We start from the raw sequence: 20,575 nt of genomic DNA, 5'->3' as shown, positions 1-20,575 counted from the left end.
ACTTTTGTAATAGAACTTTAGGTATTTTTTAAAGTAAAATAATCAATAAAATTGAAGACAGGATGATCTGTGTTCAATACAGGAAGAAAACAAACAAGCATGCTTTCTGGTCACGCGCCTCTATCTAACAGTACACTTCAAGTGACCCTCATTCAAGATGGCCGTACTTCTTCATTACACAAAGGAATAACCTCAACCATTCTAAAGACTGTTGACATCCAGTGGAAGCAATAGGAACTGCAAGAAGGTCCTTTAGAAATCTGGATTCCCAATGAAAACCCATTGAAAAGAGTGACCTCAAAACAAAACAAAAATAATCTGAGTGGTTTGTCCTCAGGGTTTCGCCTGCTAAATAAGTTCTGTTATACTCACAGACATGATTCAAACAGTTTTCTATCCCAATCTACAAATAATATGCATATCTTATCTTCTGGGGATGAGTAGCAGGCAGTTGAATTTGGGCATGCATTTAATCCAGACGTGAAAATACTGCCCCGTCACCAAGAAGTGAAGTACTGCAGTGCATCTCCTCATGGACTGCACCAGATTTGCCGGGTTCTTGCTGTGAGATGTTACCACACTCTTCCACCAAGGCACCTGCAAGTTTCCGGACATCCAACAGGTCCCAGACGTGCTCTGTGGGATTGAGATCTGGGCTCTTTGCTGGCCATGGCAGAACACTGACATTCCTGTCTTGGAGGAAAACATGCACAGAACGAGCAGTATGGCTGGTGGCATTGTCATGCTGGAGGGTCATGTCAGGATAAGCCTGCAGGAAGGGTACCACATGAGGGAGGAGGATGTCTTACCTGTAATGCAAAGCGTTGAGATTTCCTGCAATGACAACAAGCTCAGTCCGATGATGCTGTGACACACCGCCCCAGACCATGACAGACCCTCCACCTCCAAATCGGTCCCGCTCCAGAGTACAGGCCTCGGTGTAACGCTCATTCCTTCGACGATAAACACGAATCCGACCATCACCCCTGGTGAGACAAAACTGCGACTTGTCAGGGAAGAGCACTTTTTGCCAGTCCTATCTGGTCCAGCGACGGTAGGTTTGTGCCCATAGTCGACGTTGTTGCCGGTGATGTCTGGTGAGGACCTGCCTTACAACAGGCCTACAAGCCCTCAGTCCAGCCCCTCTCAGCCTATTGCGGACAGTCTGAAAACTGATGGGGGGAAATTGTGCGTTCCTGGTGTAACTCAGGCAGTTGTTGTTGCCATCCTGTACCTGTCCCTCAGGTGTGATGTTCAGATGTACCGATCCTGTGCAGGCGTCATTACACGTGGTCTGCCACTGCAAGGACGATCAGCTGTCCATCCTGTCTCCCTGTAGCGCTGTCTTAGGTGTCTCACAGTACGGACATTGCAATTTATTGCTGTGGCCACATCTGCAGTCCTTATGCCTCCTTGCAGCATGCCTAAGGCACATTCATGCAGATGAGCAGGGGACCCTGGGCATCTTTCGTTTGGTGTTTTTCAGAGTCAGTAGAAAGGCCTTTTTAGTGTCCTTAGTTTTCATAACTGTGACCTTAATTGCCTACCGTCTGTAAGCTGTTAGTGTCTTAACGACCGTTCCACAGGTCATGTTCATTAATTGTTTATGGTTCATTGAACAAGCATGGGAAAGTGTTTAAACTCTTTACAATGAAGATCTGTGAAGTTATTTGGATTTTTACAATTTATCTTTCAAAGACAGGGTCCTGAAAAAGGGACGTTTCTTTTTTTGCTGTGTGTGTGTGTGTATAGTTTTTTACCACCTCCATTGATTTAGTCACCCTAATTCTGGCCATCCTATAAGGGTAAAAACTCCAAACTTTTGAATGGATTATGATGGCGATATGAGATTTGGACCATTGGTTTTCTTAGAGGAATATCTACACAATTAACATTGACCCATTGGTCAAAAGATGAGTTTTTGTTTGGAAACCCTACACACGCATTTACATGCACATTTTAGGCATTATTTCCTCTCCCATTGAATCCTCCTAATCTGTACTCCTCTCTGTGTCCTTTAGGTGGCTCCACTGTGAAGCCATGTTCACAGTGGCTCAGAAGAAGTGGCTCTATATCTATGACAACAAGGGCATTGAGCTCAACGATGGTTTCCGCATGCTGTTTCTCCCCTACCACTTCCTGCTGGCCACAGCGGTGTGTTAACTTAAACTAGCTTTGTAATGTTTGTGTCATATGTCAGGGGAATCTATTGTGTAATGTGCTTGTTGAGAATATGAATGTGAAACTGACTGAACGCATAGGTAAGCTCTGGGGGGCTAACACAAATCTTCAGCTCTCAAGCAAGGTTACTCACACAACATGCGAGCGTAGTCAGGTGAACCACCACCAAGACTCACCTGTGAACTCCTGTCCCTCTACCCCTCCTCCAGAGTGCGACAGGATCCCTGCAGTACCTGGACGTGTCGGTAGATAAGGAGGCGGCGGCCATCTGCACCAAGGCTGGATGTGATGGCCCATAACCCACACAACGCTATCATCTACCGTTACCCTCCGTTACCCTCAGGATGCCCAACCAGAGAGAGCCGCTGGACAAGATGCTCTGCCACCAGGGAGGCGTGCGCTCGGTCACCATCGACAAGACTGGCACGTGAGTCTCAATCAAAAACATAATATCGTTCTAGTTTTGGTCTCTTAGCTATTGCAAGGTGGTTATAATGTTATGTAATGTAGCTGTTGTAGTCAATATGAAATCCACACATTTGGGTCATTTTATTTTTTGTCTTTGCTGGTGTACTTCCATAAATGTCCAGCAGAGGGTTTTCCTGTAAGAACCTCCTGTCTATGCAGGTACACGGTGACCTCGGGCATGGACAAGAGGCTGAAGGTATATAACATCAGATCCTACTGGCCCCTGCTGTCCTACTTCTTGCCTGCGGGAGCTTCCTGTCTGTCTCTAAGTCAGAGGGGCCTGCTGTCCGCCGCTACGGGAGACATAGTCCAGGTCATACACTGTAGTCATACATACTGCATACATGTTGGCAGCAACATGGCACCCAGCTCTGTTGTCCAAACTCTGTACTGTTTCTGACTCTTAAAAAAAAAAACTCAGTATCTGTTAATGACTGAGTCTGTGTCTCTGTGCTCAAGTTGTGTCTGCTTATCTGTGTGTGTTCTGTAGGTATACAGAGATGTGTGGGGAACCCCAGTGACTAAGCCCTACATGGCCCACAGGGCACATGGCTCAGTGTGGGTGGTAGATTTCTGTCCCTTTTGAAGACGTGCTTGTTGTAGGCAATGGAGAGGGCTTCACCAGCATGGCCATACCAGGTCCGAATGAAATTCTGATTCAAATTCTCCTTTGTGCCATGTTCTATTACCACTCATACACAATACAATTACATGAAATGTCTTCATTATTTCATATTTTACTAACACACATCTCTCTTGCTCTTCTTTCTGATCCCTAACCTCTGTTGGCAGCTTTCCACCCCTCCGGAAGTGATCAGGGAAACAGTGGAAGTCAGGATGAAGACAGATAAAGAGAGAAAAAAGAAGAGGCGGCAGCAGCTGGACAGAGGGACCAGTGGATGTGTCAACTCCCATTGGTCCTCTGTGGGGATGAATTTTGACCTTTCAGATACACGTTCTTGGAAATTCTTCCAAAAGCCCAGACAGCAGGCTCCAACAGCCACTGCAGACACACAAAACATAGTGTATTCAGACCCCTTGACTTTTTCCACATTTTGTTACGTTACAGCCTTATTCTAAAATTGCTGAGAAAAACAACGAGTTAATCAATCTACACACATTACCCCATAATGACGAAGCAAAAACAGGTTTTTAGAACTGTTTGCAAATTTATAAATAAAATTTACATTACTCAGTACTTTGTTGAAGCACCTTTGGCAGCAATTACATCCTCAAGTCTTCTTGGGTATGACGCTACAAGCTTGGCACAACTGAGTTTCTCCCATTCGTCTCTGCAGATCCTCTCAAGTTCTGTCAAGTTTGATGGGGAACATCGCTGCACAGCTATTTTCAGGTCTCTCCAGAGATGTTTGATCGGGTTCAGCTCTGGCCGGGCCACTCCAGGACATTGAGACTAGCCCCAAAGCCACTCCTGCATTGTCTTGGCTGTGTGCTTAGGGTGGTTGTCCAGTTGGAAGGTGAACCTTTGCCACAGTTTGAGGTTTTGAGTAAAAAGCACGACAGCCAGCTTCGAGTTGGCCAAAAGGCACCTAAAGGACTCTCAGGCCATGAGAAACCAGATTCTCTGGTCTGATGAAACCAAGATTGAAATCTTTGGCCTGAATGCCAAGCGTCACATCTGGAGGAAGCCTGGCACCATCCCTACGGTGAAGCATGCTGGTGGCAGCATCATGCTGTGGGGATGTTTTTCAGACGTTGGGACTGGGAGACTTGTCAACATCAAGGAAAAGATGAACGGAGCAAAGTACATAGAGATCCTTGATGACAACTTTCTCCATACCGCTCAAAATCTCAAACTGTGGCAAAGGTTCACCTTCCAACTGGACAACCACCCTAAGCACACAGCTAAGACAACGCAGGAGTGGCTTCGGAACAAGTCTCCATGTCCTTGAGAGGCCTGGACTTGAACCCGATAGAACATCTCTGGATAGACCTGAAAATAGCTGTGCAGCAACAGATCCACAGATGATGCACTCTATTTCACTCCACAATGCCCTTTCCCACCTGGACAAAAGGAACGCCTATGTGAGAATGCTATTAATTGACTACAGCTCAGCGTTCAACACCATAGTTCCCTCAAAGCTCTTCACTAAGCTAAGGATCCTGCGACTAAACACCTCCCTCTGCAACTGGATCCTGAACTTCCTGACGGACCGCCCCCAGGTGGTAAGGGTAGGTAACAACACATCCGCTACACTGTTCCTCAACACGGGGGCTCCTCGGGTGCGTGCTCAAGCCATAAGATTCCTGAACATCTAATCAAATGGCTACCCACACTATTTTCATTGCCCCCCCCCTCTTTTTACATGTACATATTACCTCAATTACATTGGCTAACCGGTGCCCCCGCACATTACCTCTGCTGCTCTTGAATTATTATTATTATTATTTTTTTTCTTATTCATATTTTTGTTACTGCATTGTTGGTTAAGGCTCATAAGTAAGCATTTCACTGTAAGGTCGACACCTGTTGAATTCGGCGCATGTGACAAATAAAATTAGATTTGGTTTTTAAAATTTGCCCCCAAAAATAAATCTAACCCCGTTTTTGCTTTTTCATTATGGGGTATTGTGTGTAAATTGATGAGAGAAACTTGAATTAATTTTAGAATACGGTTGTAACGTAACAAAATGAAGGGATCTGAATACTTTCCGAATGCACTCTCTCCCTGAAGACCAGGGACTCATTGATAATTAAAGCAACTACAACATATTTACTGCCTTCCTGCTCTTCTGTATGTGAGGGTAACGCCACCAATGTATTGTGCTTCTATAATCCTAACACCTCTGAATTATACAATTGCTAAATAATTATGTATGAAATATGAGTTTTATCAAGATTTCACAATTTTTAAATGTATAAGCCTTGAACTGGGAAAGGGGAGATACCTAGTCAGTTGTTCAACTGAATGCATTCAACCGAAATGTGTCTTCCGCATTTAACCCAACCCCTCGGAATCAGAGAGGTGCGGAAGGCTACCTTAATCGACATCCACATTGTCGGCGCCCGGGGATCAAAAGACCTTGGTAACTGGCCCAACACTCCTACCCGCAACGCTACCTGCCGGCCCTCACCGCCTTTGTTTAGGACAATACATGTTATTCTATTTAGTTATGTGGACGTCAAGGAAGTGGACATTGTTGATTCATTTCTCAGCAGACCATTCTATGGGTGTGCAATAACCAGAAAATCAAGTTTTGGTTCATCTCATGCAAGTGTTTTTATCAATGCTCATTGACATTGGCTGATTAATTACACGCAGGTCTGGTTAAGACTTCGCATGTTATAACCTGCTTTGCACGTGACTACTTATAAAATCAGCACACACTGGTTGAATAAACATTGTTTCTATGTCATTTCAATGAAACAACATTGAATTAAAGTGGCATAGATGTTGAACCCAGGGGGGTAGTGTTTGTCACAAATGAGAGTGAAAATTACTAGAACTGGTTAAGCATAGAATGGGTAAAATAGCTTTGTGTGGACAGACAGACATTCAGGATATGATTCACCTGCACCCTGGTTGCTAGGCAACTGTGGGAAGGTTCGGGTAAAAAAAAAAAAATGCCTCGCTTTGCCTACCTGTCGTCATCATCTATATTAAGGAAGAACTTACATGCAACCCGGATCCACCCTTGTTCCCAACCTTTTCTGGTTCAGTTCAATGTTCCAGTTCGCTTCTGACCACATTAGTATTGAAAGGTTATTGTAAACAATAATATATTAGATAGTTATTCTATTTATCCTGCACACAGTAGCAAAGAGATGAGTGGTGTCAAATTATGTCCCCACGTCTGAAAAATCCAAGAGATGTACTTTTGTTAACAACATTTTGTAAACTGCATTTGACTCTGTATTGGATCTCAACTGATTGCAGAAAAGCCCTCTGCAGCAGTGGACAAAATCCCTCTCTGGGTCAGACAAATCATTACTCCCAGCCCAGAAAAATCCATACATGTCCACTATTCACACTCTACTTGCTAAACATCCCAGTTACATACTTCAATGGAACGGGGATAAAAAAAATATATGGAAGCATTTCGCTGCCGAAAGTCAATTGAAAAGACAAATTGGACAAAAATGATAAATCAATATGTTTGTAATTCCTTTTCCTAAATGGGTATGCATTTGTTGTGACAAAATTCTAATTAAAGTTCAAAGTAATATATAGCATTACCACTTTCATGATTGAGCATGCATAATATTAAGAGTACATTTCGGTTTATTGGCTTATTTCACTGTAGAGCCTCTAGTCCTGCTCACTATACCTTATCCAACCTATTAGTTCCACCACCCACACATGCAATGACATCTCCTGGTTTCAATGATGTTTCTAGAGACAATATCTCTCTCTTCATCACTCAATACCTAGGTTTACCTCCACTGTATTCACATACTACCAAACCTTTGTCTGTACATTACACCTTGATGCTATTTTACCGCCCTCAGAAACCTCCTTTTACTCTATGTTCCAGACGTTCTAGACGTACCCTTATTCTACTCCTCCTATGTTCCTCTGGCGATGTAGAGGTGAATCCAGGCCCTGCAGTGCCTAGCTCCACTCCTATTCCCCATACGCTCTCTTTTGACGACTTCTGTAACCGTAATAGCTTTGGTTTCATGCATGTTAACATTAGAAGCCTCCTCCCTAAGTTTGTTCTATTCACTGCTTTAGCACACTCTGCCAACCCGGATGTTCTAGCTGTGTCTGAATCCTGGCTTAGGAAGACCACCAAAAATGCTGAAATTGTAATTCCAAACTACAACTTTTTGTAGACAAGATAGAACTGCCAAAGGGGGCGGTGTTGCAATCTACTGCAAAGATAGCCTGCAGAGTTCTGTCCTACTATCCAGGTCTGTACCCAAACAATTTGAACTTCTACTTTTAAAAATCCACCTCTCTAAAAACAAGTCTCTCACCGTTGCCGCCTGCTATAGACCACCCTCTGCCCCCAGCTGTGCTCTGGACACCATATGTGAACTGATTGCCCACCATCTATCTTCAGAGTTCGTGCAGCTAGGCGACCTAAACTGGAACATGCTTAACACCCCAGCCATCCTACAATCTAAACTTGATGCCCTCAATCTCACACAAATTATCAATGAACCTACCAGGTACCTCCCCAAAGACTTAAACACGGGCACCCTCATAGATATCATCCTAACCAACTTCCCCTCTAAATACACCTCTGCTGTCTTCAACCAAGATCTCAGCGATCACTGCCTCATTGCCTGCATCTGTAATGGGTCAGCGGTCAAACGACCTCCACTCATCACTGTAAAACGCTCCCTGAAACACTTCTGCGAGCAGGCCTTTCTAATCGACCTGGCCGGGGTATCCTGGAAGGATATTGATCTCATCCCCGTCAGTAGAGGATGCCTGGATATTTTTTTTAAAATGCCTTCCTAACCATCTTAAATAAACATGCCCCATTCAAGAAATTTAGAACCAGGAACAGATATAGCCCTTGGTTCTCCCCAGACCTGACTGCCCTTAACCAACACAAAAACATCCTATGGCGTTCTGCATTAGCATCGAACAGCCCCCGTGATATGCAGCTGTTCAGGGAAGCTAGAAACCATTATACACAGGCAGTTAGAAAAGCCAAGGCTAGCTTTTTCAAGCAGAAATTTGCTTCCTGCAACACTAACTCAAAAAAGTTCTGGGACACTGTAAAGTCCATGGAGAATAAGAACACTTCCTCCCAGCTGCCCACTGCACTGAAGATAGGAAACACTGTCACCACTGATAAATCCACCATAATTGAGAATTTCAATAAGCATTTTTCTACGGCTGGCCATTCTTTCCACCTGGCTACTCCTACCCCGGTCAACAGCACTGCACCCCCAACAGCAACTCGCCCAAGCCTTCCCCATTTCTCCTTCCCCCAAATCCATTCAGCTGATGTTCTGAAAGAGCTGCAAAATCTGGACCCCTACAAATCAGCCGGGCTAGACAATCTGGACCCTTTCTTTCTAAAATTATCTGCCGAAATTGTTGCCACCCCTATTACTAGCCTGTTCAACCTCTCTTTCGTGTCGTCTGAGATTCCCAAAGATTGGAAAGCAGCTGCGGTCATCCCCCTTCAAAAGGGGGACACTCTTGACCCAAACTGCTACAGACCTATATCTATCCTACCGTGCCTTTCTAAGGTCTTCGAAAGCCAAGTCAACAAACAGATTACCGACCATTTCAAATCTCACCATACCTTCTCTGCTATGCAATCTGGTTTCAGAGCTGGTCATGGGTGCACCTCAGCCACGCTCAAGGTCCTAAACGATATCTTAACCGCCATCGATAAGAAACATTACTGTGCAGCCGTATTCATTGATCTGGCCAAGGCTTTCGACTCTGTCAATCACCACATCCTCATCGGCAGACTCGACAGCCTTGGTTTCTCAAATGATTGCCTCGCCTGGTTCACCAACTACTTCTCTGATAGAGTTCAGTGTGTCAAATCGGAGGGTCTGCTGTCCGGACCTCTGGCAGTCTCTATGGGGGTGCCACAGGGTTCAATTCTTGGACCGACTCTCTTCTCTGTATACATCAATGAGGTCGCTCTTGCTGCTGGTGAGTCTCTGATCCACCTCTACGCAGACGACACCATTCTGTATACTTCCGGCCCTTCTTTGGACACTGTGTTAACAACCCTCCAGGCAAGCTTCAATGCCATACAACTCTCCTTCCGTGGCCTCCAATTGCTCTTAAATACAAGTAAAACTAAATGCATGCTCTTCAACCGATCGCTACCTGCACCTACCCGCCTGTCCAACATCACTACTCTGGACGGCTCTGACTTAGAATACGTGGACAACTACAAATACTTAGGTGTCTGGTTAGACTGTAAACTCTCCTTCCAGACCCATATCAAACATCTCCAATCCAAAGTTAAATCTAGAATTGGCTTCCTATTTCGCAACAAAGCATCCTTCACTCATGCTGCCAAACATACCCGTGTAAAACTGACCATCCTACCAATCCTCGACTTCGGCGATGTCATTTACAAAATAGCCTCCAATACCCTACTCAACAAATTGGATGCAGTCTACCACAGTGCAATCCGTTTTGTCACCAAAGCCCCATATACTACCCACCATTGCGACCTGTACGCTCTCGTTGGCTGGCCCTCGCTTCATACTCGTCGCCAAACCCACTGGCTCCATGTCATCTACAAGACCCTGCTAGGTAAAGTCCCCCCTTATCTCAGCTCGCTGGTCACCATAGCATCTCCCACCTGTAGCACACGCTCCAGCAGGTATATCTCTCTAGTCACCCCCAAAACCAATTCTTTCTTTGGCCGCCTCTCCTTCCAGTTCTCTGCTGCCAATGACTGGAACGAACTACAAAAATCTCTGAAACTGGAAACACTTATCTCCCTCACTAGCTTTAAGCACCAACTGTCAGAGCAGCTCACAGATTACAGCACCTGTACATAGCCCACCTATAATTTAGCCCAAACAACTACCTCTTTCCCAACTGTATTTAATTTTTATTTAGCTCCTTTGCACCCCATTATTTGTATTTCTACTTTGCACATTCTTCCATTGCAAAACTACCATTCCAGTGTTTTACTTGCTATATTGTATTTACTTTGCCACCATGGCCTTTTTTGCCTTTACCTCCCTTCTCACCTCATTTGCTCACATTGTATATAGACTTGTTTATACTGTATTATTGACTGTATGTTTGTTTTACTCCATGTGTAACTCTGTGTCATTGTATCTGTCGAACTGCTTTGCTTTATCTTGGCCAGGTCGCAATTGTAAATGAGAACTTGTTCTCAACTTGCCTACCTGGTTAAATAAAGGTAAAATAAATAAATAAAATAATACCTGCCAAATAGTAAAGTTTGAAATAGCAAAGTTTGTTTAATATGTGACCATCAGGCTCGATTTGGTCTTATGTAGCAAAATGTTTTTACATTGGATAAAAGTAGAGGCTCAGAGGTAGAAAATGGTATATCATTACAGTTGAGGAACATTGAGCAAGTAAATCTCCTTTGAAAGTTGACAAACTTGTAACTCCACTTTTGGCCTGTGAATGTTTTGGTACAACTACTGGAGAGCTCTTTCTCTACACCCATTCAGCATAGTTCACACACTCTTAAGCCTTAGCCCCACCCATCTCTTTAAGGATTCACATGTGAGACCATGTGCTGAACCAGTAGTTCCCAACCTTTTCTGGTTACTGTACCACCAACAGTATTTTGCTCTGCCTGGAGTACCCCCCCCCAAATTACCCCCTCTTGTATTTTACCAGTAAGCCTATGGTCTCATGAGTCTTCTCAAGTACCCCCTGTGGATAGGCAATGTACCCCCGGGGTCCTCGTACCCCTGGTTGGGAACCACTGTGCTAAACGGTGAGTATGGTAGTGTACTAAACAACCAAAGAGTTCAAGACTAAAGGCTGGTTTATATTACATCTATCGACATGTCTATATACAGTTGTCGTAGTGGCATCATGAACATTCTATTGTCGTCTGACATCAAACTTGTCATTGTCGTTATGAAAAGTATTAACACAAAAACGACAGGCTGCATGACATCAGCAGCCTGGTGGTCCAAAATGTCATAACTAGTGTATTTTAACACAAATAAACCCATCTGTTTAAAGATTAATGTAGTATGTCACTCTAGCAAACCAGGCAACTAAAAGCATCTTTCTAAATAATGTTTTGGTTTGTTTGTAGTTTGCTAGCCACCGTTAAGTTACCTGGCTAGGCAGTTCAAATAATGACTATCATATAGCTGACCGTCTTAACTTTAGCTAATTTGTTAACATTATTACAGGAAAATAAACTCACAACTCAATAATTATTTACAAGATAATGGCAAGCTAATTTCAGAAAATAGCTTACGGTTGCGAGTGTGACAAAATAAAAGCAGGGCATTCTACCAGAGAATTTTAGAACTTGGACGCTGACTTGTTGGCCTAACATTATATCCAAATTAGACTTTTGTGCAGTTGATGTTCTTCACATTAGAGTCTCTGGTAACTCACACTATATAAAATAAAATCTAAGTTTATTTGTCACATGCACAGGATGCAGAAGTTGTAAACGGTACAGTGAAATGGTTACTTGCACGGTGGAGTATTTTGTTTAAACATATACAGTGCCTTGCGAAAGTATTCGGCCCCCTTGAACTTTGCGACCTTTTGCCACATTTCAGGCTTCAAACATAAAGATAAAACTGTATGTTTTTGTGAAGAATCAACAACAAGTGGGACACAATCATGAAGTGGAACGACATTTATTGGATATTTCAAACTTTAACAAATCAAAAACTGAAAAATTGGGCGTGCAAAATTATTTAGCCCCTTTACTTTCAGTGCAGCAAACTCTCTCCAGAAGTTCAGTGAGGATCTCTGAATGATCCAATGTTGACCTAAATGACTAATGATGATAAATACAATCCACCTGTGTGTAATCAAGTCTCCGTATAAATGCACCTGCACTGTGATAGTCTCAGAGATCCGTTAAAAGCGCAGAGAGCATCATGAAGAACAAGGAACACACCAGGCAGGTCCGAGATACTGTTGTGAAGAAGTTTAAAGCCGGATTTGGATACAAAAAGATTTCCCAAGCTTTAAACATCCCAAGGAGCACTGTGCAAGCGATAATATTGAAATGGAAGGAGTATCAGACCACTGCAAATCTACCAAGACCTGGCCGTCCCTCTAAACTTTCAGCTCATACAAGGAGAAGACTGATAAGAGATGCAGCCAAGAGGCCCATGATCACTCTGGATGAACTGCAGAGATCTACAGCTGAGGTGGGAGACTCTGTCCATAGGACAACAATCAGTCGTATATTGCACAAATCTGGCCTTTATGGAAGAGTGGCAAGAAGAAAGCCATTTCTTAAAGATATCCATAAAAAGTGTTGTTTAAAGTTTGCCACAAGCCACCTGGGAGACACACCAAACATGTGGAAGAAGGTGCTCTGGTCAGATGAAACCAAAATTGAACTTTTTGGCAACAATGCAAAACGTTATGTTTGGCGTAAAATCAACACAGCCCATCACCCTGAACACACTATCCCCACTGTCAAACATGGTGGTGGCAGCATCATGGTTTGGGCCTGCTTTTCTTCAGCAGGGACAGGGAAGATGGTTAAAATTGATGGGAAGAGGGTTGGAGCCAAATACAGGACCATTCTGGAAGAAAACCTGATGGAGTCTGCAACAGACCTGAGACTGGGATGGAGATTTGTCTTCCAACAAGACAATGATCCAAAACATAAAGCAAAATCTACAATGGAATGGTTCAAAAATAAACATATCCAGGTGTTAGAATGGCCAAGTCAAAGTCCAGACCTGAATCCAATCGAGAATCTGTGGAAAGAACTGAAAACTGCTGTTCACAAATGCTCTCCATCCAACCTCACTGAGCTCGAGCTGTTTTGCAAGGAGGAATGGGAAAAAATTTCAGTCTCTCGATGTGCAAAACTGATAGAGACATACGCCAAGCGACTTACAGCTGTAATCGCAGCAAAAGGTGGCGCTACAAAGTATTAAATTAAGGGGGCTGAATAATTTTGCACGCCCAATTTTTCAGATTTTGATTTGTTAAAAAAGTTTGAAATATCCAATAAATGTCGTTCCACTTCATGATTGTGTCCCACTTGTTGTTGATTCTTCACAAGAAAATACAGTTTTATCTTTATGTTTGAAGCCTGAAATGTGGCAAAAGGTCAAAGTTCAAGGGGGCCGAATACTTTCGCAAGGCACTGTAGCTAGATAGCTAGCTAAACAATGAACCATAATCCCAAATCATAGCATTATTATATATTTAAAAACATTTAAATGCTTAAATGACAAACTATTTCTCATGTTTTTGCTTGTTGTGACTCAGTTACAATTGACAATTATTTTCCAAACTCTGTGGTTTAAGACTGTCAAAATTCAAATGTTATATAGTTTCCTCATTGCTGCTTTGCCTTTTCAATGTGTTAGACCTGTCAATCAAACACGGTTGGCGGTGTTTTGGTAATGTGAGGCGGAAGAGGTTGCCTGGGCATGCTAGCAATACCAAATATTATAGATACCGTATACTGACAAGATACATGTCTTTCCACCCTAACAATGGGAGTCGCCTTTTTTGAATATCCGATGAGGGATGTTGACAACCGCCCGCAACCGCCTATATTCAGTGGAGAGAAGCTATGGTACTAGCCTCATGCCATGAATATGCATAGCCATCTAGAGACAACTCCGATTTAACGTGTTTTTTCTCAAAGTTGCCGGGATGTCATGTGTCCTACTTATATCAGTAGACTCGTATCAACATAATCATTACGAAACTTCTATTCGATCAAATAAACCTCATGCAGCAAATAATCCATACATTTTTTGTTAACCAAATTCGACACCCTCTCATTGACCTCCATAGAAAAACTCCTTGCTTGTTGGGCGAAACAATGAAAAAATGCCACATGCTGGAGGGAGTATGGAAAAGCATTGTCAATTGCCAATTGATGTAATTTGTCACAATTCATGCTATCACAACAAGCAAATGAAATGACAAATGTGAGAAATTATTTATCATTTAAGCATTTACATTTGATTTTTAAATGTTTCATTGTTGTACTGGATAGTACAATGTAAAGGAAATATCAAACACTGCGAAATTAATATAGGTGAAACACTGACATTAGGATATCCTGTATGTTACGTTTCCTGGTCAGTAATATTTTCACATCTACAGTTAATGTCTGTGTAGTGTGTGTTTTAACAGTCTTAAAAATATATTCACACTAAATCAACGGATTCATATAGCTTCAGCTTTTACAAAATGCTAGCGTAATAATCATCACCATCAAATACATTTAAAGTGTTCCTAAAAGTCTATAAAAATAAAAGTACATTTTCACACTGCACAGTGATTCCTCATTGTAGCTAATGAAATAGAGTGCTTGCCGCTTGTGCTATTCACAGTATTGAAATACTGGCAGAGAAACAGCCCCCCATAACGCAATAGTATTTTCTATCCACAATGGCAATAACACTCTCATAGCCCCTGCTCCACCCCCAGAAAGGTCCCCAGCATGGCCCGGACTTTACAGACCCCCAGGGAGGCACGCATACCCAACCAGGAGCAGGAGGGAGGGGAGTGGACGTCAGCCCAGAACCGGAGCATCTCGCTGGGGGAGATGTGATGGATGGACACCATGGCCTGGTAGCAGCAGCGCCCGTAGGGCACCACAGGCCCACCAGAGAACAGTGAGCAGTGGGTGGGCAGCATTCCAGCCTCACGGGCACACAGTCCCACAAACATGTCCTCGGGGGGCAGAGGAGTGGACGGAGGCGAGGCAGCGGCCATCAGGGAGATCTTGAGCAAGGCGGAGCGGGACAGGATGTAGGCAGTGCCGCTGCAGTAGTCGGGGAAGACAGAGGCAGGGTACGCCCCTCTAGGGAGGTAGTGCTTACTGCCTGGGTCTCGGTCTGGAGCCACGTTTTGGTGGAGCCGGCCCAGGTACAGGTCCCCGTGCTTGTAGGTGCTGTTCAGGTAGAGCAGAAGGGCCCCAGGGTTGAACAGGACGTCATCGTCCACCTTGGCCAGGAAGTGGGCCTGGGGGCAGAAGCGTTGGGCCCAGCTCAGCATCGATAGAGTCTTCAGGGTCAGGTTGGAGTAGGACTCCCAGAAATGCCCTTGAATCAGGTCCCCTCTTTCCCAGGACTCATCTATCAGCAGTTTGGCTAGCCCGGGGTCAGAGGCCACCCCGAGCATGAACAAGGTCATGACCCTATGACCCCTGACCTCCACCTCCCCACCCCACGTGTCCCGGATGGCCTGGCGGGCCCTCTGATTGGCTGGGGCGGAGGTCACCATGGTGATGAGGTAGGGCTTGGCATGCTGGCAGACATGAGGGCTGGGCATAAGGAGGTACTCCTCGGGTCTGGTTGGGGGGACACTCTGAGGGGGTATGATCCCCCCCTGTGCCTCTACCATTGTGTTCATATTCATGTATGTGGCCCATGACTCAATGGAGTCAATGAAGAGTAGAGCTAGCAGGGCAGCACTGACTATCAGCACACAGAGTGCAGGCACCACTCCGAACAGGCCCCCACGCTTCCCAAAGCGGGGCTTAAACACCCACAGCCCCTGCCACACCATGACCTCCCTCCAACCTCCACACTACAGCTCAAAAACTCACCCCTTCTCTCTCTCTTTATCCTCTGGTCTTCTCTCAGTCCAGCTTTATAACTCTGAATTGTTTGCTTTTCTCATGTTTTACTTCCTCGTTGTCTCTTGCATCTCTTGCTTGAACCTCAGTTGATCTGCTAGCGGATAACTATCCAGGTTGTTGGTGGGTGTTGTGTGATGCTTTCACTCTGCAGACCGGTAAAACTGTGCGTTAAAGAGGCAAATACAAATTGGGGTTAACAGACAGACATTTACCTGGAGCTGTCAATGGCCTTACTTCCCACAACACTCTACATGCATCAAAATGGTGTCGCTATTCTTAGTGCAAATAAAAACGAAAGAGAGTAAGTCTTTCCACCTAGAGGCCCTTGGCAAAGCTTCTGAATGAGCGTTATCACACAAACTGATCCTATAAAAGATAAAAGATGTGTAGCAGTTGATTCGCTGCTATATAAATAACCTGATGATAAATATCACACTAACACATACAGTACAAAGGTTTGGACACTCATTCAAGGGTTTCTCTTTATTTTTCACTACTTTCTTTGGAATCATGTAATAACCAACATTTTATTAAACAAATCAAAATATATTTTATATTTGAGATTCTTCAAAGTAGCCACACTTTGCCTTGACAGCTTTGCACACTCTTGGAATTCTCTCAACCAGCTTCCTGAGATAGTCACCTGGAATGCATTTCAATTAACAGGTATACCTAGTTAAAAGTTGATTTGTCAACTTTTTTTCTGCATTTGAGCCAATCAGTTGGGTTGTGACAAGGTGGGGGTAGTATAACTCAAATACATATATATGTCCATTGCGCATGTTTCTTGGCCCAAGCAAGTCTCCTCTTATTATTGGTGTCCTTTAGTAGTGGTTTCTTTGCAGCAATTCGACCATGACGGCCTGATTCACGCAGTCTCCTCTGAACAGTTGATGTTGAGATGTGTCTTCTACTTGAACTCTGTGAAGCATTTATTTGGGCTGCAATTTCTGAGGCTGGTAACTAATGAACTTATCCTCAGCAGCAGAGGTAACCCTGGGTCTTCCTTTCCTGTGGCAGTCCTCACGAGACCAGTTTCATCATAGCGCTTGATGGTTTTTGCGACTGCGTTTGAAGAAACGTTCAAAGTTCTTGACATTTTCCATATTGACTGACCTTCGTGTCTTAAAGTAATGATGGACTGTCGTTTCTCTTTGCTTATTTGAGCTGTTCTTGCCATAATATGGACTTGGTCTTTTACCGAATAGGGCTATCTTCTGTATACCACAGCTACCTTGCCACAACACAAAACTGATTGGCTCAAATGCATTAAGGAGGGTAGAAATTCCACAACTTTACGATTTATATTTTTTTCCAACTTTTACTTTACTACATTCCTAACGAAAATGATGTATTTTTTACTCCATACATTTACTTACTCCCTGACACCCAAAAGTACCTGTTACATTTTGCTGGGAAAATTGTCCAATTCACACACTTATCATGAGAACATCCCTGGTGATCCGTACTGCCTCTGATCTGGCAGACTAAACACAAATGCTTTGTTTGTAAATGATGTCTGAGTGTTGGAGTGTGCATCTGGCTATCCAACAACAACAAAAAGACAATTGTACCATCTGGTTTGCTTAATATAAGGAATTTGAAATGGTTTATACTTAAGTACATTTTAGCAATTCCATTTACTTTTGATACTTAAGTATATTTAAAAACAAATACTTTTAAACTTTTACTCAAGTAGTATTTTACTGGGTGACTTTCACTTTGAGTCATTTTCTAGTAAGGTATCTTTACTTTTAGTCAGGTATGACAATTGAGTACCTTTTCCACCATTGAGATATATATACACACGTATAGGCTACACACCCACCACACCAGCCGAGATATCGTTAAACTCTTCCCTTCCACTTACAGGGAAGGCAATAACACCTGCAGAACTTCCCCTCTATAGAAAAATGCCGTTTAACAGCACAACATTCCAGGGATTGGCTTGACTAGGCTACAGTTGTGCGGTACGCGTTTTGGCACTATGAAGGTTATGCTCTCGACATTGACAAGTATTACATTTATTTGACTGCTTCAAATAGGATGCATTAGTGCCGTACGGGCAATTCAGATTCAATTATCTACCAAGGAATGTGGTTGTTTTTTTATTGTAGTTTTTTGTTTTTCTTTGTGTATTTCCTGTACTTATGTTGCTTGCTCGCTTATTTGTTTGTGATTGAAAATCGAATAATTTTGTTCTGTGTTTCTGATCTTTATGTAATATGTTATCTCTTTGAATTGTTGTTTGTTGTAATACAGGCAACAGTCGCAAAATACACCATAGTGTCAATTTAGATTCTCTGCATAAATAAAGGTTAAAAAAACTATTGCTTATCATCGTGTATAGCACGTGTCGAACTCATTCCGACGAAGGCCAAGTCTCTGCTGGTTCGCTCGTCCCTTGTACTTGCTTAATGAATTATCTGGTTGTCTAGGTCTTAATTGAAAGGGGGAAAAACTAAACCCAGCAGACACTAGGCCCATGGATTGAGTTTGACACCCCTGCTGTATAGCCTAACAATCAAATGCTGATATTATCTGAGCACGCTAATAAATAAAAACGCAGTAACATCAAACCTTGAATCCAATGAAGACGACAGTGTCAACACATTCTGTCCATGGTTCCGTTTTGGTCCGCAATATTGTACGGCTTCAAATTCATTCCCGCTGAGCAGAAACAATTTGAGTGTTAAATGACGAGACCGAGGCATTGATGCGAGTAACCAGTCTTGTTCAAGTACATCACAAACATCCGGGTATCTCAAGCACCCCGGTGAAACACAAGAGTTGCAGTAATGAACATTTACCAACAGATGGCATCACTGTGCCATCTTACACCCATAACATCTTCCATTTAATAAAATAGGACAGGAGGTGTCAATTCACTAACAAAACAAACCTAGTAACAATTTCCAACATGAACAGTTCAGTATTTTTTTTGTATTTTTTTTTCTCAGGTAACAACACATTTTGATATTCTCTTCACTTTTATCTCTGTCTGTCAACAATCCCTGATGGGAAACCTACAGATTAAGTATTTTTGGTGGCTGGGACCGACGCCCACAGCGTGAAAAGACAGGGGGCTTGTCTGCGAGGACTGCGGGTTCCCGCACAGGCGTGTCACCTGAATGTCTAAGGGGAGAATTGATGGGCGAGGGAGCAGCCGACCTGTGATCCCCTGGCTCTTCGCCCAGTGCCTCAGGCCCCATGTGACTTGCTGGGGTTCTGTCTTTTGTCATGCGACCCCTTTGGCCATCAGGGTTCTGAGTAGGTGCTGGCTCAGCAATCCGAAGGTCAACCCTGTTACGACGGTACAGTGATCCATTCACTTCGACCAAGTAGGAGCGTGGTGCCACTTTCTGTACACAGGATCCGAGTCTCCAGAGGCCTGTCCGGTCCCCTGGTAGTGGCTTCATTCGCACTGTTTCACCCACCCTGAGCTCAGGTAAGTCTTTTGCTGATTTGTCGTAGATGAACTTGGAGACCTGTTTTCTGTGACGTAGCTTCACCAGCACGTCTGTCACCACACATGGCTCCAGGAGAGTGCTGGCTACTGGCAGAGCTCCTTTTAAGCGCCATGCCATGAGGCGCTGTGCCGGGCTGCTATCCATGCCTTCTGTCGGGGTATTGCGCCACTGCAGGATCGCTTTCCAGGCATCTTTGCCCTCTCGCAGAGCCTTTTTGCAGAGGGTCTTTGCCATTTTTACTGAAGACTCCGTCTTCCCATTAGCTTTTGGGTGTCTTGGTGATGAAGTGATGTGCTCGAATTCCCATCCTGCAGCAAATTTTCGGAACTCAACTCTGGAGAATTGGGGTCCATTGTCTGAAATTACCCTATCTGGCTGGACATAGCGGGCAAACTGAGCCTTGCAGCGTTTGATCGTTGTCTCTGCTGAGAGGTCGGGGAGGAGGTCAATCTCGCAAAAGTCTGAGTAATGATCGACTACCAGCAGAAAGTCTTTGCCACTGTGCTGGAAGAGATCTAGACTTACTATCTGCCAGGGGCGCATTGGTAGTTCGTGGGACATCATCGTCTCTCTCTGTTGCTCAATGGCATATTCATTGCAGATTGTGCATTTACTGACATAGTCTTTGATTTCACTCTGCATTCCTGGCCAATACAGTGTGTCACGTGCTTGTCTGTAACAGGCCTCGCCTCCTATGTGACTTGAGTGCACGTGCACCAACATCTCAGGGCGCAGAGACCGGGGAACAACGACTCTCTGACACTTGAATATTACTCTGTTTTGAACACTGAGCTCCTCTTTGACTGGCCAATATTCTCTGACGGCTAAAGCAGTTTCTTCCTTGCAGTCGGACCAGCCCATCAGAATCACAGACCTCAATGCCTGGAGTTGCTCGTCCCTGTCTGTGTGCTGTCTGATTTGTATAAGGCGCTAGTCCGTAACATTGAGGTAGTCAGCCTGGTTGATGTGTTCAACATACACTTGCTCTGTTTGTAAGCTGCACACTGCGTGTTGTTCATGCATGGAGCGTTTGTGAGTGCCTGATGCAGTAGTCCTGCTGAGCGTGTCACTCACATACATGTCTGGCCCTGGCTTATACACCACCTTGAGGTTGTAGTTTTGTAGGGCCAGTAGCATGCTCTGCAGTCGTTTTGGGGCATTCAGAAGAGGCTTGCTGAATATAGCAATAAGGTGCTTGTGATCTGTCTCTGCTGTAATATTGTCGCGCCCGTACAGGTAGTGGT

General features: G+C 43.9%; 1 protein-coding gene across 3 annotated transcripts; it reads right to left on the bottom strand.

Annotated features, from left to right (window-relative positions):
• Positions 1-2,715: 2,715 nt before the first annotated feature.
• LOC112215736 (beta-1,3-galactosyltransferase 9-like) lies at positions 2,716-18,785 on the bottom strand. 3 transcript variants are annotated; one of them, XM_024375063.2, is made up of 3 exons: positions 18,442-18,785; positions 14,759-16,022; positions 2,716-3,652 (listed from the first exon to the last, which is right to left on the bottom strand). In XM_024375063.2, the coding sequence occupies exons 2-3, from the start codon at positions 15,786-15,788 to the stop codon at positions 3,390-3,392; spliced, it is 1,293 nt and encodes a 430-aa protein (XP_024230831.1). In that variant the 5' UTR covers positions 15,789-16,022; positions 18,442-18,785; the 3' UTR covers positions 2,716-3,389. The 3 variants fall into 3 exon arrangements, 2 of the variants coding, with proteins under 2 accessions (XP_024230831.1, XP_024230832.1); XM_024375064.2 differs by having other exon boundaries at positions 14,759-16,006; XR_002948254.2 differs by having other exon boundaries at positions 3,521-3,652; positions 15,829-16,022.
• Between the last annotated feature and the right edge of the window lie 1,790 nt (positions 18,786-20,575).

The sequence above is a fragment of the Oncorhynchus tshawytscha genome, linkage group LG16, assembly GCF_018296145.1.
Source record: "Oncorhynchus tshawytscha isolate Ot180627B linkage group LG16, Otsh_v2.0, whole genome shotgun sequence".
NCBI classification, from domain to species: domain Eukaryota; kingdom Metazoa; phylum Chordata; class Actinopteri; order Salmoniformes; family Salmonidae; genus Oncorhynchus; species Oncorhynchus tshawytscha.
The sequence above is the reverse complement of the archived record's forward strand: the minus strand, read 5'-3'. Positions and strand labels throughout refer to the sequence as shown.